Genomic DNA, 18,050 nt, shown 5'->3' with positions numbered 1-18,050 from the left:
TTATTCAAATTTCATTTATTCGGGTTGTCACTGTTATGATTATATAGTTCTCAGTATTACGTATTGTTGGCCCGGTTGAATGTCTAGAGGGGAGTGAATGGACTTTCTTCACGGAAGTGCTAACTTTCTACAACCACAAAAATCTTACAAAGAGCAAGTGTATAAAGTTGTTGTGTAAAATGCAGGAAATCACAATAATAATAAATAAGATATGAAAGAAAAGAAGCTGAACACAAAGATATTTACGTGGTTTGGCACTCCGCCTACGTCCACACCTTGAGACCAACTCAAGGATTCCCAAAATCCACTATAATCCTCCTTCGGGCGGAGAAGCCAATACACAGCATCTCACAAAGAGCTTTCAACAAGGCGCTCACTTAGGGACACCCAAAAATAGCTCACAAAGAGCCTTTCTTTACAAGAACTAGATGAGAAATAAATGTAAACTTGAATACTCTCTTTGAGCTGATTACAACAATAAAAACCTTACTCAATGTCCTCTTGTTAATAGAGTAGAAGCAAGACTAAGAGCAGCAATAAGAGGGCAAGTGAGTGTATGACCAAACCCTAGAAGATAACAACACCAATGAATGATTTTCTTGCAATATAAACTTTCTTGGTAAGGAATAAATGTTATTTACTCCTATTTAAACATCAAATGGGCAAGGGCAAAGATGGAGAGCCGTTGGGCATTTATGAATATAAGACAAGGGTTAAACTAGCCGTTCTGCAGCATTTAATGTTCGCTGCTGCCCAACGTTCGTCGACGAAGTTTGACCTTCGTCGATGAGCTCTTCAGTCAATTTGTCGATGAAGCCCTGTGTTCGTCGACGAGTTGCTGGTTTTGAATTTAGGTACCTCTCGGTATATTTTCATCAACGAGAACCCTGTGTTCGTCGACGAGTTCTTTATTCCATTCGTCGACGACGCCCTGTGTTCGTCGACGAGTTGTGGCTTTGAATTCAGATGCCTCTCGGTATCTCTTCGTCGACGAGAACCGTGTGTTCGTCGATGAAGTTTGTGTTACACTCGTCGACAAAGCCCTGTGTTCGTCAACGAGTTCCTTCTTATGATTTGTTCTTTTAAGTACAAAGAAGGTCCTTGTCCATTTGGGGGTTTCTTTTCACACTTTTAAATAACTTTACTTGTATTTTGTTGTACGTGTGTGATACGCCCATTTCTTGCTCTTAGTTTTGAGTTTAACTCTATATACAAGATATTTACAAAATGGTCTCTCTCTCATTCTCACATTCATCCTTCAGATGACTTTGTATATTGTGTATGCGTTGAGAGGCTTGTGCTTTTGGTCATGTTATGAGTTGCTCTAACTGTTTATTGGTTCAGATGTCGTTCTGTATAGCTGAAACATGACTTAGAGAGAAACGTTAGTAGCCTTAAGAACTACTAATGGGTTGTTGTCATCAAAACACGGTAGGAATGAAAGACCCTTAACAACTTGGTCTAACATTCTCCCCCTTTTTGATGATGACAATCCATTAGTGTTCTTTTTGAAAGATAAATGCTCCCCCTTACTGAAAGGAATAGTTTAGAGTTTGAATAAAATTCTCTTCCTTAATGTTTGCATTTTATGAAAGAGCATTTTATTAAATTTTGGCAGCATGTTGTTTATAAGTAAGATATTTTCCATTTATCCCTGCATAAACCATGATAGTATATCAATCATTCAAGTACATAGATAGAGCATTTATATTTAAAAGATGCAATGCTTTCTAATGTTTTATTACTAAATATGCGTCGTGTTTACAAACAGTGTTGAAGGCTAATATATTCTATTCTAACTACATCCGAATACAACTGAAAAGAATACAACTGAAAGGAGACCTAGATAATCTCTCCCCCTTTGCCATAATCAAAATTGGGGGATAGCGGAGGGAGTGCACTACTCGCCCAGCCGATCAAAGAGTGCAGTGAAAGACGCGTCTAGAGAGTCAAAACGAGAGTGATTAGCGTCCTCTTGCCTAGAAAGAGACGCATCGATGGAGTCAAAACGATGGCGGTGTCGAGGCTCTGATTGTGTCATAGCGTGCTGAAGCCCATCCAGGCGCTCCAGTATGTGGCCATACACAGTGTCCGCATGTTCGCCTTCTTCTGCCTCTTCTTCGGCCTCCAAGGCGGCCTTAACCTCATCGACGGGAATATTGCCCTGCTCGTGGGCCTTGAACCACGTGATGGTGGTTTAGTCCTTTTCAAAGTGCATACAATGAAGAGTCACCTCAGTGTAAACATCTTCCAGCACAGGACGAATGCAAGGCAGGCCAGTGCAAATAAGGTCGTAGTGATCAAAGAAGGTCATGAGGAGACGACCGTACGGGAGACAACCACGTTGTCGTTTGAGGTCTTCTTCCATGTTTTGAACAATAATAGAGGGAGATATATACCTCGACCAATCCATAGACAGTACATGCAGAAAATGTCTCCAAGGGTGACCCAATCCCGGCCACCAGTGCGAGGGCACAAGTTATATGTTATGATATGGTGGAGGACCCAAAATTCCACAGTAAGGTCCTTGGATTTCGGGCGAGCCATCGCGGGAATATGAGGATTACCGGTAATCAGCTTGAGAGCAGTATGGGAGTCGAACCAGTTGAATCGTGTCGGCCAAGAGGACTTGGGGATGCCACGAAGAGGATAAGAGGTGCAACCGAGTACCGCGGAGAACGTATCATCCGAAAGCTAAATAACGGTGCCTCGAACAGTGGAGTAAGCAGCAATGCTGCGATATGAGGGAACAAAATTTGTGTAGAACTCGTGAACAAGGTATTCATAAATTAGCTCATCAAGATTGAAAAGGGCATCCCACCCGAGGGCTTTAATCTTGGTGAGAAGGGTGGGGAAATGAAGCTGGAGAAAATCGAAGGGTACGATTTTGCCATAGATGATATGCCACTTGAGGATGTCGTCGCGGTAACGAGAGGCGGCTTCAGGGGAGACGAAGCGGGGGTCGGGGTTGGCCGGAGCATGTGTAGGGGGACTAGAGGCAGGGCGAGATGATCCTTCGCCGGCTTCTGTTTGAAGATTTCGGCGTTTGGGGCAAGGAGCCATGGAGGAGCGGAGAGAACTGGTAAGGCCAAGAGGAGGAGGGAGCTTGAGGGAAGGGGACAAACGAGGGTGGCCGAGAGGAGGAGCTAATAGCGTGGTGGTGGCGAGAGAGGTAGGTGGTGGCGAGAGAGAAAGGTGGTGGCGCAGGGCGGGTGGGGGAAGGACATAGAGCCGAGAGAAAGGAGAGGTGTGTGAAGAGGGCTAGGGTTTGTTTGTTTTAATTGGGAAGAAATAAGTAGCCCGACGGTTTTCGTGGACGAAGCCCTTTGTTCGTCGACGAAATTATGGAAAATTTGTCGACGATACCCCTGTGTTCGTCGACGAATTATGTAGTCTTCTCGGCGACGAATACCCTGTGTTCATCGAAGAGAACTGGAGCAAGGGAAAAGAAAAACTAAGTGTAAGAGAATGGTGAGTGAATCCGGGAGTAGGAGCTGACATAAGGATCCTATAGTACGTCTGAAAGAGTGCACATTCCTAGGGCATGTCGGATTTTGTGGAATCTTTCTTCATTGAGAGGCTTAGTTAGAATGTCGGCAAGTTGGTTTTCAGTGGGAACATAAACCAACTCAACGTCTCCTTTTTGGACATGATCTCGAATGAAGTGGTGCCTAATTTCAATATGCTTGGTTCTATAATGGAGACACAGATTCTTTGATATGTTAATGGTACTAGTATTGTCACAATGAATTGGAGTACTTTTAACTAAGATTCGGAAATCCTCAAGTTGTTGTTTCATGTATAAAGCTTGAGCACAACAGCTGCCAGCTGCAATATACTCATCCTCGGTGGTGGAAAGATCTATGGAGGTTTGTTTTTTGCAAAACCAGGAAACAAAGGAGTGTCCAAGGAAATGACATGTTCCACTAGTGCTTTTTCTATCGGTTTTACAACCACCGTAGTCAGCATCAAAATAGCATGTGAGGTTAAAAGGAGCATTTTTAGGATAGAAAAGTCCTAGGTCATGAGTGCCTGCTAAGTATCTAAAGATTCGTTTGACTGCATGAAGATGGGATTCTTTAGGACAAGCTTGAAATCTAGCACATAGACAAACGCTGAACATTATATCAGGCTTGCTGGAAGTAAGATACAATAAGCTACCTATCATCCCATGGGAAGTTTTTTGGTCAATATTTTTCCCTTTTTCATCAGCGTCAAGCTTTGTTGTGATGCTCATAGGAGTTACCTTAGATTTACCCATTTCAAAGTTGAATTTATTTAGCATGTCCCTAACGTATTTGGCCTGATTTATGAAGATTCCATGTTTCATTTGTTTGATTTGTAATCCTAGGAAAAAGGTTAGCTCACCCATCATGCTCATCTCAAATGTTTCCTGCATAGTTTGAGCAAAATCTTGACACAAGGTCTCATTTGTGGCCCCGAAGATAATATCATCCACATAAATTTGTATAACCAGCATATCATTCTCTTTATGTTTTAAGAAAAGAGTGGTATCGAATTTTCCTCTTGTGAACCCATTTTCTACAAGAAATTTGCTTAAGCGCTCATACCAAGCTCTTGGGGCTTGCTTAAGTCCGTAAAGGGCTTTTGAGAGTTTATATACGTGATCGGGAAGAGCGTGGCTCTCAAAACCAGGAGGTTGTTTGACAAATACTTCTTCATTTATGTATCCATTTAAAAATGCGCTTTTAACATCCATTTGAAATAATTTAAAGTTTTTGTAACAAGTAAAGGCAAGGAGCATTCTAATGGCTTCTAGTCTAGCTACAGGGGCATAAGTTTCATCGTAGTCAATACCCTCTTGTTGGTTGTATCCTTGGGCTACTAGTCTAACTTTATTTCTAACAATGTTTCCATCTTCATCTTTTTTGTTTCTAAATACCCATTTAGTGCCAATTATTGTGGTATTTTTGGGCTTAGGAACTAAGTGCCATACTTTGTTTCTTTCAAATTGATATAGTTCTTCTTGCAAGACATTTATCCAATTTTCATCATTTTCAGCTTCTTCAAAGTTTTTAGGTTCTAAGTGAGATATGAAAGCAATATGATTACGTCCACTTCTAAGGTGAGATCGGGTGCTGGCTCCTTGAGAGGGACTTCCTGTAACGACCCAGAAAATATTCATATTCAAATATTAAAGAGAGAGGAAAATAGATACAGAAACAGAAGGAGGCCGTAGACTTCGTCGACGAATACAGGGTCTCGTCGACGAAATTTGTGAAGGACTCATCGACGAATACAGGATCTCATCGACAAAATCCCCTATTTATATATATACGGAATCCGGGGAAAAATTTCATTTTTACGAAATCTCTCTCTCTCCTCTCTCTCTCTCCCTACAACTTTCTCTCCCTTCTCTCTTGTTTTCCGGCCCCACCGGTCGCCGGATTAACGATCCAAAGCTACCACGACGCTCCTGGCGGAGTTCTCCACAAATCTACCAAAGCGGATTGTCGAGAAAACGAAGTTGGATTTCATCCCAAATTCTGGGTAAGGCCTTTTATTGAGTTTCTAGCTTTATGGTAGTTATAAGAAATGACATAGGTGGAAAAATAATAATATTTTGTTCTGAGATATTGTGCTTTTAGGAGGTTGATCTAGGAATCCTGTGGGTATAGAGCCAGATTTTTATAGGGGCTTTTCAAAGTTGAAGTAAGGGAAATATGCTATGCTAAGAGTTTTAATAGAGTAAATAGAGATTTCATAAGCATATTTTTATGTCTGTCTATTATACTATTTTTATAGAAAATGAGAATAAATGTTTGTGTGGCCTAAGTAGACTTTTCATGTGAAGAAAAAATTTATACTGTTGTTATGAAACATCATACTATACTAAATACAAAGATATAGATAGTGTATACATTTGATATGGTTTTCTAGCTTATGAGATTATATAGAGATAGATTTATATTCGCAGAGAAATGTACATGCATATATAGTTTTATATGAATAGTTCATGAAACGGTTATATACATATATCCAAATACATGTATACAGATACTCAGATCAATATTTTATATTACAGTTTATTACAGAACGGTATATACATATATACAGTGTTATAACATGCCATGTTTTTCTTATTCCATAACATACAAAACATAGACAAAGTATATATATACAGAATACATAGATAGATATATAAAGGTAGCATCAAGATGCTACAGATACAGTGTTTACAATATAGAAAGACAGAGTTATGGTAATTTGGAAACACGATGAAAACAATAAAAGAGTATATATATGTATATATGTATATAGTATCAGATCTCTGAGGAAAGTTACACAGACAGATACAGATTACAGAGCACGGTACTGTTGCTAGATACAGATAGAGTGCAACCACATGGCTCAAATAGTATGTGGGTACCGTCAGCCGTACTCAGAGAGTATGCAGCTCCCCAGTACATTGGGTTGAGGGGGCCGGTTTGACGAAGTAGTAGCTAGTCCCGAGCTTAGGAGAGGATGCAGTTTGGTCGGGCTGAGGTAGTGTAGAGTATGATGACCTATCTGGAGGGCCGACCAGATACAGTCCCGCCTATGGGCCGCACAACCCTGTCATGAGGGGTCAAATCATGACGCACAGAGTCCCAGGGATAAAAGCACAGTTATATATGTATGTTTACAGTTTTACAGTATAGTATGATATTACCAATATGAAAAGTAGAAAAACGGACGATATCATGTGTTTTAAATTGTGAAAGAAACATATGTTTTACAGATGATTTATTTCATTGCAGTTCAGCTATTATTTTTTTAAAAAGTATTCTTAACTTAGTTGCCACACACTAGTGATAGCATATTTCCACTTACTAAGCGTCGACTCACCCCTTTATTCTAACATTTTTTAGGTGAGCCAGATAGGCGAGCAGATCAGGCTCGCGAATAGAGAGAGTGTTTGGTCACCCTGGTTATAGGGTAAGTTTTTGACAAATTTGTGTATGTTTTTGGGATAGATGATACTGAAGTGGCATTTTTATATGGTCTGTATATTCTAGAATCTGATGTTGTACAGTTTATATATAAATGGTTTCATGATATATGTTTCCACTGCGTAGGAATGTTTACTGTATATATATAAAAAAAAAAATTGATAGAATTTTGAGGTTGTTACACTTCCTATGATGAGATTAGTTTGATGATTTTTTACAAACTTCCAAGCTTTGGGAAATTCATGATCTTCTTTTTCTTCTAGTTGGTTAGATTCTTGAGGAGAAGATCCTAGATGATCTATGTTTGTATCTTGACAATTTGTGTCTTGATCATTATTTAACTTTAGTTGTTCTAATTCTCTTTCAATTCTAAAGGTAATGACTTGGTTTTCTTCATCTATCTCAACATGTGTTTTGGATGCGTGAGGATTTGTTTCATCAAATACGACATGGGTTGATTCTTGAACAGTTTGAATTCTTTTGTTAAATACCCTATATGCTTTACTGTTCATGGCATATCCTATGAAAATCCCTTCATCGGACTTTGAATCAAACTTGGCTAAATGATCCCTATCGTTTAATATAAAACACTTACATCCAAAAACCTTAAAATGAGATGTTAGGTTTTCTGCCCTTCCAAATTTCATATGGGGTTTTTCCTATCTTGGATCTAATGATGACTCGGTTACTAACATAGCATGTTGTGCTAACGGCTTCTGCCCAAAAGTATTTTCGCAAATTATGTTCATTGAGCATTGTTCTAGCCATTTCTTGGAGTGTTCGATTTTTTCTTTCAACTACTCCGTTTTGTTGTGGAGTTTTTTGGTGCGGAGAAGTTGTGTGAATATCCATTTTCGTTGCAAAAATCCTCAAGTTCTTTATTTATAAATTCTCTTCCTCTATCACTCCTAATGTGTATAATTGACATTCCCTTCTCATTTTGGATTTTTCCACAAAAATGAATAAAAGCATTACAGGTATCACTTTTGTTAGCAAGAAAAATTACCCATGAAAATCTAGAGTAGTCATCAACTATGACAAATGTATACAACTTTCCACTAATGCTAACTATGTCATTAGGTCCAAAAAGATCAAGATGGATTAACTCTAAGGGTCTTGATGTAGAGATTACTTTCTTAGTTTTGAAGGAGGTCTTAACTTGTTTTCCATATTGACATGCATCACATATTTTGTCTTTCACATAATTATCCTTTGGTAGGCCGTTTACTAGTTCCTTGGATGAAAGTTTATGAAGAAGATCCATACTTGCATGACCTAGTCTCCTATGCCATAGCCACAATTTTCATTGGTGACAGCTAAACACTTAATGTTACAATTTGTGATGTCATCAAACTCAATTGTGTATATGTTGGATTCACATTTTCCTATGAGAATGGTATTTTCATTTAAGTCATTTATTAGGCATTTTGTGGATTGGAAAATAATATTTAACCCTTTATCACATAGTTGACTGACACTTAACAAATTATGTTTGAGAGTATCAACTAGAGCAACATTCTCAATAGCCAAGGATGAATTACCTATTTTACCTTTACCAATGATTCTTCCTTTGGCGTTATCTCCAAATGTGACAAGCCCTTCCTTTTTGTAGGTGAGGGAGAGGAATTTGCTTGCGTCTCCTATCATGTGCCTTGAGCATCTACTGTCTAGAAACCATTTATTCTTTACAAAGTCGATCTTCAAGCATACCTGCACACAACATCAAGTGATTTGTTTTGGTACCCATATTTTCTTGGGTCCTACTGGGTTAGTGTTCTTAATCACCCATCTGTAGTTCATATTTTTTCCTCTATTTCCCCTGAAGGGGCAAGTAAATCGCACGTGATCCTTTTTTCTCACAATATAGACAGACTTTATTTATGTGTGAGGGGTTTAGTTTAGGTGCATGACTTTTCTTTGATGCAAAATTCCTTTTAGCAAATCCTATCGATTCTGAAGATGATAGGCCGTATCCTAAACCTTCTTTGAAAATTCCAAATCTTTGAGCTCCAAGTAATCTATCGAAATTTTCCTCACCATTTGTAAATTTATATATAGTATTGCTTTGATCCTTCACTTTCTTTTTCAATGAAGAGTTTTCTTGAAGGAATTCAATTGCTTGATTTTTTAAGCTTTCAATTTCTTTTTGAGAGGACTCTTTGTAGTTTAAGTATTCTTTAGAAAGCTTTTCTTTTTCAAGATGAGAAGATGTATTTTCAGCTTTCAAGGTGTCACACGAGCAAATCTGTTTTTGTTTGCATTTTGAATAATTTTCTTCTAAAAGTTTAAGTTTCTTTTTAGATGCTCTTAGCTCAACATAGAGTTTTCTACAATTTTCCTCTAATTCTTCATATGAAGGGAGATATTCGTCATCAAAGCTTACCTCATTTTGTTCGTCTGCCATAAGGTAGACATGAGCGACTTCTTCTTCGACTTCTTCGTCGGTTGAGGTTCCATCTAGTTCATCCCATTATGTTGCGTTCATTGCTTTGAACATTTTCTTGCCTCCTTGTTGATTGTTGCTTTTGTTTTTTAAGAGAGGGCAATCGGCCATGCGGTGCCTGATCTTTTTGCAATTGTAGCATCTGATGCTCGATTCTCCTTTCTCCTTTTGTTTGCCATTTCGTTTGTTCATTAGAAAGTTTCTGAATCTTCTAGTTAGTAAAACAACTTCATCGTCATCATCATTCTCCTCTTCTTCTATGATCTCTCTTTACTTTCCGGCTTTTAGAACAATTTCGTTAGCCTTCTTGGGAGCTTCAGCTTCAGCAACAACATTTTTCTTCTTGATCTTGTAGGTCTTGAGAGATCCAATTAGTTCATCAAGTGTGACCTTTGAGAGGTCCTTTGCTTCCTCAATTGCTGTGGACTTTGCGTGCCAAGATATCGGTAGAGACCGAAGAACTTTCTGCACATTATCTTCCATAGAGTACTCTCTACCGAGAGCTTTTAGTCCATTAGTGATGTGTGTGAACCGTGTGAACATGACTGTAATTGTTTCACCTTCTTCCATTTTGAACATTTCATATTCTTTCACAAGCATATAAATTTTAGATCTCTTTACCTAGGTAGTGCCTTCATACGTTACCTGAAGTTTTTCCCACATTTCCTTGGCCATGTTGCAGTCGCATATCCGATTGTACTTTTCATCACTTACGGCACAATATAGGAAATTCTTGGTTTTAAAGTTGAGCTGTGCCAGTCTTGCATCTGCCTCGGGAAGTTTTCCAATGGGTATGTCATCGCCATCTTCATTTTTGAAGGTGTAGTCTCCTTCGCTGATGACATTCCACATACGGTAGTCATAAGCCTGGATGAAGATAGACATTCGATCCTTACATGCTAGGTAGTTAGTTCAACAAAACTTGGGAGGGCGGTCCATGGATTGACCTTGGGCAAACATGTCTTCATGTTCATCTTTTCGCCTGGATGTTACTCCGAATTTCAGCGATTGGTGCTTTGATACCACTTGTTGGCCCGATTGAATGTCTAGAGGGGGGGTGAATAGACTTTCTTCTTGGAAGTGCTAACTTTCTACAACCACAAAATTCTTACAAAGAGCAAGTGTATAAAGTTGTTGTGTAAAGATGCAGGAAATCACAATAATAATAAATAAGATATGAAAGAAGAGAAGCTTAACACAAAGATATTTATGTGGTTCGGCACCCCGCCTACGTCCACGCCTTGAGACCAACTCAAGGATTCACAAAATCCACTATAATCCTCCTTCGGGCGGAGAAGCCAATACACAGCAGCTCACAAAGAGCTTTCAACAAGGTGCTCACTTAGAGACACCCAACAATAGCTCACAAAGAGCCTTTCTTTACAAGAAGTTGATGAGAAATAAATGTAAACTTGAATACTCCCTTTGAGTTGATTACAACAATAAAAACCTTACTCAATGTCCTCTTGTTAATAGAGTAGAAGCAAGACTAAGTGCGGTAAGAAGAGGGCAAGTGAGTGTATGACCAAACCCTAGAAGATAACAACACCGACGAATGATTTTCTTGCAATATAAACTTTCTTGGTAAGGAATAAATGTTATTTACTCCTATTTAAACATCAAATGGGCGAGGGCAAAGCTGGAGAGCTGTTGGGCATTTATGAATACGAGACAAGGGTCAAACTAGCCGTTCTGCAGCATTTAATGTTTGCTGCTGTGTGACGTTCATCGACGAAGTTCAACCTTCGTCGACGAGCTCTTCAGTCAATTCATCGACGAAGCCCTGTGTTCATCGACGAGTTGCTGGTTTTGAATTCAGGTACCTCTCGGTATATTTTCGTCGACGAGAACCCTATGTTCGTCGATGTTGACCCTATGGGTCATTCCCTGTTTTGATTATGACAAATATTCTGATATTTAATGATTGCTGAGTTGATGTGCAGGTTTATTTTGGTAGTATTATATGATGGCACTCGGAGACCCTTGGAGGAAAATGAAGACCTTGAAGACCCTAGTTATAATTTAATTGTTGTATTTCTTTGATGTAAAGGGTTTGTAATAGTAATTAGGGCTTATGGCTTGTAATAATTGCATGCATTAATTGCATGATTTAATAGGTAAGCTCGAAATGAAAATGACCTTAGAAAGGTCTTAGGGATTCCCTTTGGTCGACCGACACCGGACTTTTTTGGTGTCTTCAAATTGGACCTCAAGTGACCCTAGGACACACACATTTTCACACATATTTGTTAGGTACTTCATTAGGGTTTGTATGCTTCAAGATTGGACCGAAATACACACATGGTGCACTTTCGGTCGACCAGCACAATCAGTTCATTTTGGCCTGGTCGATCGAAACCGGCCTGGGTCAATAGTTGACCAAGGGCTCGATCGACCGAACCATATAGTTCATTTAAGCCTGGTTGATCGAACCCCATGACCAAGTCAATGTTTGACCACGTCTCGGTCGATCGAACTAGGTAGTTCAAAAAGACCTGGTTGACTGAAACCCTCCCTGGTCAACATTTTGACCATCTGGTCGACCAAGCACTTGTTCTCCAACTACCTGGTCGACTGGAGGGTCCTTGGGAGAAATCCCAGCAGTCTGGTCGACCGAACCAGCCAGTTCATAATGGCCTGGTCGACCAAACTTCAGAAAATTAAGAAATCGCCCTCTCCTGGTCGACCGAGCTCTCAGTTCAAAAGTCCCCTGGTCGACCGAATCATATGAGACTTGGTCGACTGAACTTGTTCTGGTCGATCGGACCTCTCGGGCTGCCCTTATTTTTATCGCGGTTAAATATTTTTTAAATAGGGTTAAAATGGTTTAAATGTCATTAAACTTTTCTAATAATTCCTAATAGGTCCCCAACGGTCATATTTTCTCTCATGCCTATATATATGAGATCATTTGAGAAAATTAGTAAGCATTAGCCACTTAGATTAAGGGAAAATTCTCTAAAAATCCAAAAGTCTATACTACTCATTTTTTAGTCTCATGCACTCATGCTTATTGTTTATTAGTGCCTACATCATTTGTAAGTGAATTGAGTGTGTGTTTGGAAAGGTTTGCTCTCCTTGTTTTATTTATTTGACACGATTTTATTTGAGAGCAAAATCTAAGGATTCTTAGGGGACTTTGTTGATAAGTCTATCCTAAGAAGACTTTGTTGATAAGTCTAAGATCTTCTAAGCTTGTACCTTCATTGCAATATCCTGAGAAGATCGTATAGTATTTTGTTTGCAAAATCTTTTCAAAATCATTTTCAAATATCTATTGTGCTTTTATCTCGAAAAACATTTGAAGAAGATATTTTTTTGTGTGATAAAATCTTTGTTGCAATATTCATCAACTCATATATCCTTTGCTGAATACAAAGATTGAATATCTTTTGCAAACCAAACATATATATATTACTGGAGCATCATATGATTGAGAAAACCTACTCATTAAAATATACATATTGTCTTGCTAGTATCTTTGTGTGAACTATTATATTGAACATATCTTGTGATACAAAGATTGTTTGTTTGATACTCTCACGTGTGCATTACACTGATAGAAAATACCTTTGAGAGTTGAACCATCTAGACCACACTGAGCTTACATATTGAATCATATTGTGGTGTATGTTATTGCGCGCATTTGGGTACATATCTGCTTTACACGAAAGCACAATCACTGTACCATCTGATTATATACACATTTGTTGTATATCCAGGCATGGTCCTGAAGAGGGGGACTAGCCTTGGAATAGTCCCGGATTGGCTTAGGCCCGGTTAGGAAAGTTAGGTGCGTCGTCCTGTTAAGGCGTGTAGGTTGAGGTCAGTCCCGCTAATTGACCTAGTTAAGGTTGAGGTCAGCCCTGTATTAATTTGACCTAGTTGTAAACGGTACTGCTCCACCCTTAAGTAAGTTATTAGTGGAATCCTCGGGCTTGCGAGCTAGAGGCGGGGACGTAGGCACAGTTGGCCGAACCCCGATAACATATCGTGTGTTTATTTACATTTCCGCACTCTATATTTACCTCACGCTTATGTTATTGTGTGAATGATGCGCTTGATTTAAATTTATACATATCTTATACACTAGTGCATTTGGAATTATATAGATCGACCCTAGGTTGTTTTATACGGGTATTTTGTTTAACCTAGGAGATAAACTTGAAAATTCAATTCACCTCCACTCTTGGGAATACACCAAAGCTAACAGTCGACGAGTTCTTCATTCCATTCGTCGACGATGCCCTGTGTTCATCGACGAGTTGTGGCTCTGAATTCAGATGCCTTTCGGTATCTCTTCGTCGATGAGAACCCTGTGTTCGTTGACAAAGTTTGTGTTACACTCGTCGACGAAGCCCTGTGTTCGTCAACGAGTTCCTTCTTATGATTTGTTCTTTTAAGTACAAAGAAGGTCCTTGTCCATTTGGGGCTTTCTTTTCACACTTTTAAATAACTTTACTTTTATTTTGTTGTGCGTGTGTGATACACCCATTTCTTGCTCTTAGTTTTGAGTTTTACTCTATATACAAGATATTTACAAGATGGTCTCTCTCTTATTCTCATATTCATCCTTCAGATGACTTTGTATATTGTGTATCGTTCATGAATGCGTTGAGAGGCTTGTGCTTTTGGTTATGGTATGAGTTGCTTTGACTGTTTGTTGGTTCATATGCCGTTATGTATACCTGAAACATGACTTAGAGAGAAACGTTAGTAGCCTTAAGAACTGCTAATGGGTTGTTGTCATCAAAACACGGTAGGAATGAAAGACCCTTAACAACTTGGTCTAACACGTATGAACTACAGTTACAGTTTATGCAGCATCATGGTTATTTCAGTATTTCAGAATCATGGTAAATCATATATATATATATATATATATATATATATATATATATATAAATATACTATATGATATCATACCCTATTGGACTTGCAGTTACAGAGCACGGTACTGTTGCTACATATATTATGATACTTTATGAGTGCAACTATCTATTTAGATAATACGTGGTAAGGTCGATTACCTAGGCCCTTGAAAAGGATAGGCTCCCCATCCAGATATGGGTTGAGGTGGGCAGATCGACCGATGGAGTATAATGATTTATTCTTGGTTGGCCAGCCAAGGTAAATCCCGCCTACTGGCCGCACAACCCTGTCATAAGGGGGTAAGTCATGACACACAGATAGTCACAGGGAACATTTTCAGTTACTATTACGTATGTACATATTTACAGAAACATGGAATATACCTATATATAATAGAAGTATTTTAATTAGTAACTTACGATACTGTTATGTTAAGCAACATGGAAGGGGGGTGTATTTTATCACTTGTACTTTATTTATATACTCAGTTATACATGTTTATTTGAAAACAGATTTTCATGATATAGTAGCTCATTTGTCACATACTAGTAATAGCATATTTCTTCTTATTGAGCGTTGGCTCATCCCAGTGTTGAATTATTTTTTAGGTGATCCAAGTAGGCGAGCAGACCAGACTCACGAATAGAGGGGCTTCAGTAGTGCCCTGTCAGTAGAGAGTGAGTATATTTTTGGGAATGATTTTGTAAACCCTATCTAGTTGAGGGTATTTTGGAGAACAAATATATGTACATATTTTGGAAACATGTAGTACTTTGGTATTGTGTGGTATTGTATATATATGTTCAAATGATAATGTTTATGTGATTTATGCTTCCTGCTGCTTAGGTTCATGGTTGGGTCTATTCCAGTATGGTATCAGAACATATAGATTATCATAGTATATATATATATATATAATAAAAAATAAATAAATCAGTTTATTAAGCAGGTCGTTACATACTAGGTACGAATTTTGGTATCCAGGTTGTCGAGATAGTTTTGTGGATACCTGGGGTATGTTTTGTATTATGGAAATGTATATCCTAGCTGGTATAGACTTTGGTATGGTACCGTACATGTGTAAAAGACCGTATTCTGCTGCGTATATTTGGATGAGTATGGATGGTTATGTGTATGTATGTGGGCATCCGTTCACCCCACAGGGTCGGACCCTCTTTTTTTATCGTATCATGTATGTTTTAATTGATATAGAGACAGGTTAGGTTACTTTATTCACACCTGGGACCCGCCTGCGGGTTCAGGGTGTGACATTTCAACTACTAGACACCCGAACCTTCACGTTCATTATGGCGTCGGGCGACCGAATTGGTCACTTTAGTTAACCGAACCTAGCTTAGGGCACCCGAACCTCAGACAAAATGCTACAGACTTTGGTTCAGCCAACCGACCCTGATTTCGGACACCCGAACCTTAGACAAAATGTTACTAATTTTGGCTAAAAAGAGATTTTTTAAGTGAGTCTATTTGGGCACTCGAATCTCGTGGGGTAAATTAATTTTTACTAAAAATTAAAAGGGGTAAACTAGGTTAATTTTTTCTATACTTGTTTTAAACTTTTCTAATTATCCTCATTAAATCCTTAACAGTCAAAAAATTTCTTCTTACCTATATATACATGTTCATTTGCAATAATTAGTAAGGATTAACAAAATTGATTAGGGTCAAACTCTCTCAAAATAAAAAATCTTACTTTAGCCTATACTATTCCAAAACACTTATACACTTCATTTACTTAGATCTTTCAAGTGTAGTGAGTATTTCTAAAGTGCTTGTATCAAATCTAGCCTGCTCATACTCTCATTAGATTATATTGTTTGTTTGATTTTATTTAGAGTAGAAGCATCAAGTTCTTCCACTGATTTAACTTGATAAATCTTGTGTGGGAAATTTAGAAGGTTGTGGTTCTTGCATTATTATTGCAAGACACTTAAACCTATATTTTTGTGTTCAAAATCATTTTCAAAACTTGCATTCAAACACTCCTTGTGCTTAGTACATTGAAAATATCTTGTTGAGTTTGTTTGAATCAACTAGCTAGCATATTTGAAACCTTTATCTGACTTTGTGATATTCACATATTGTGTTTCAAATCTTACTTAGATATACACTCTTTATTTAAATTGATTATATACACTTATTTTAGTGTTTAACACACATTAGAGCACTGAGTATATTTACATATCATACGTGCTTACATTATTACTTGAGCTATACTGGTGTAGCTTGTAAAGAAGCGCATTTTTGTGTACAAAAATTTCATATCATTTGTTGTATTTCAGGCGTGGGCCTGAAAAGGGAGACTAGCCTTGTGGAATAGTTCCGGACTGACTTAAACCCGGTTAGGAAAGTTAGGTGCACCACCCTAGTAAGACGTGTCGTATTAGGTGTCACTCCACCCGTTTAAGTGAGTCGTAGTGAAATCCTTGTGCTGGTGTAATCAAAGCGAGGACGTAGGCAATTTGGCCGAACCTTATTAACATTTCGCATGTACTGTTTACCTTTCCGCACCTTTCTATTACTACATGTATATGTTTATTTATTAATTGCATAAATTGACCCTAGACTCGTGTAATACTAATGTTAGTGAATTGATTTAGGGAATAAAATTTTTTAAAAACCAATTCACCCTCCTTCTTGGGATTACACCAAAACTAATAACATTTGTTTACATTATTAGCCTTTTTATTTTTGTTATTGATTTTAATTAATTTTTTTTATTTTTAAAAATATTTTTTATGATTTTCACTCATTTTGATAGTAACAAAGCACTTTAATATTTAGAATTCATTTTAGTGGATTAAAACATTATTTTGTATATATTTTCATTTAAAATTAAATAAATCATGTGAATTTTAAAGTTTACATTTGCTCTCCTCCCAAAACCCTAAATGGCCCCTGCAAATATAAAGGCTCTCTTTTCCCGCACCATCCCTCACTCTTTGTCTTTTTAGATAACCCTAAGCCGCCATCTGCATCTGCAGCAATGCAGATCTTCGTGAAAACCCTAACCGGGAAGACCATAACCCTAGAGGTTGAGTCCTCTGATACCATCGACAATGTCAAGGCCAAGATCCAAGACAAGGAGGGCATCCCTCCGGACCAGCAGCGCCTGATCTTCGCCGGAAAGCAGCTCGAGGACGGCCGCACACTCGCCGACTACAACATCCAGAAAGAGTCGACGCTTCATCTCGTCCTCCGCCTCCGCGGTGGTGCCAAGAAGCGCAAGAAGAAAACCTACACCAAGCCCAAGAAGATCAAGCACAAGAAGAAGAAGGTCAAGCTCGCTGTCCTCCAGTTCTACAAGGTCGATGATTCCGGAAAGGTCCAGCGCCTCCGGAAGGAGTGCCCCAACGCCGAGTGCGGCGCCGGCACTTTCATGGCCAACCACTTCGACCGGCACTACTGCGGCAAGTGCGGCTTGACTTATGTTTATCAGAAGGCTGGCGGTGATTAATTAGGTTGTATTTCCGAATCCGGTGTTTTAATTTTTATTATTGGGAATTTTGTCTTGTAGAATTAATCGCGGAGTTTTGGATCTGATTTTTGTTGCACAATCATGAATTTATTTTGCTATAACTTTCTGTCATACAAATTTATTAGAGACGAATCAATAGTAAATTCTGGATAACTGCCAAACTAGGGCTAGGGCGTAAATTATGTCATTGTTTTTCCTTCCGTGGATTCTAAGCCCACTTAAGATGAGCTCCAAAAAAAAAAAGTTTTGAATTGATAGGAAGCTGGACTCTTGATGAGTTACTATG

The 18,050-nt window shown here is 38.5% G+C and overlaps 1 protein-coding gene across 1 annotated transcript; it reads left to right on the top strand.

Annotated features, from left to right (window-relative positions):
- The first annotated feature begins 17,138 nt into the window (after positions 1-17,138).
- Positions 17,139-17,875, top strand: LOC131145210 (ubiquitin-ribosomal protein eS31 fusion protein). Its single transcript, XM_058094355.1, has one exon. The coding sequence runs from the start codon at positions 17,273-17,275 to the stop codon at positions 17,741-17,743; it is 471 nt and encodes a 156-aa protein (XP_057950338.1). The 5' UTR covers positions 17,139-17,272; the 3' UTR covers positions 17,744-17,875.
- The last annotated feature ends 175 nt before the right edge of the window (positions 17,876-18,050 follow it).

Source organism: Malania oleifera, chromosome 12 (assembly GCF_029873635.1).
Source record: "Malania oleifera isolate guangnan ecotype guangnan chromosome 12, ASM2987363v1, whole genome shotgun sequence".
Taxonomy (NCBI): domain Eukaryota; kingdom Viridiplantae; phylum Streptophyta; class Magnoliopsida; order Santalales; family Ximeniaceae; genus Malania; species Malania oleifera.
Note: the sequence above shows the minus strand (reverse complement) of the source record. Positions and strands in the feature narration are given on the sequence as shown.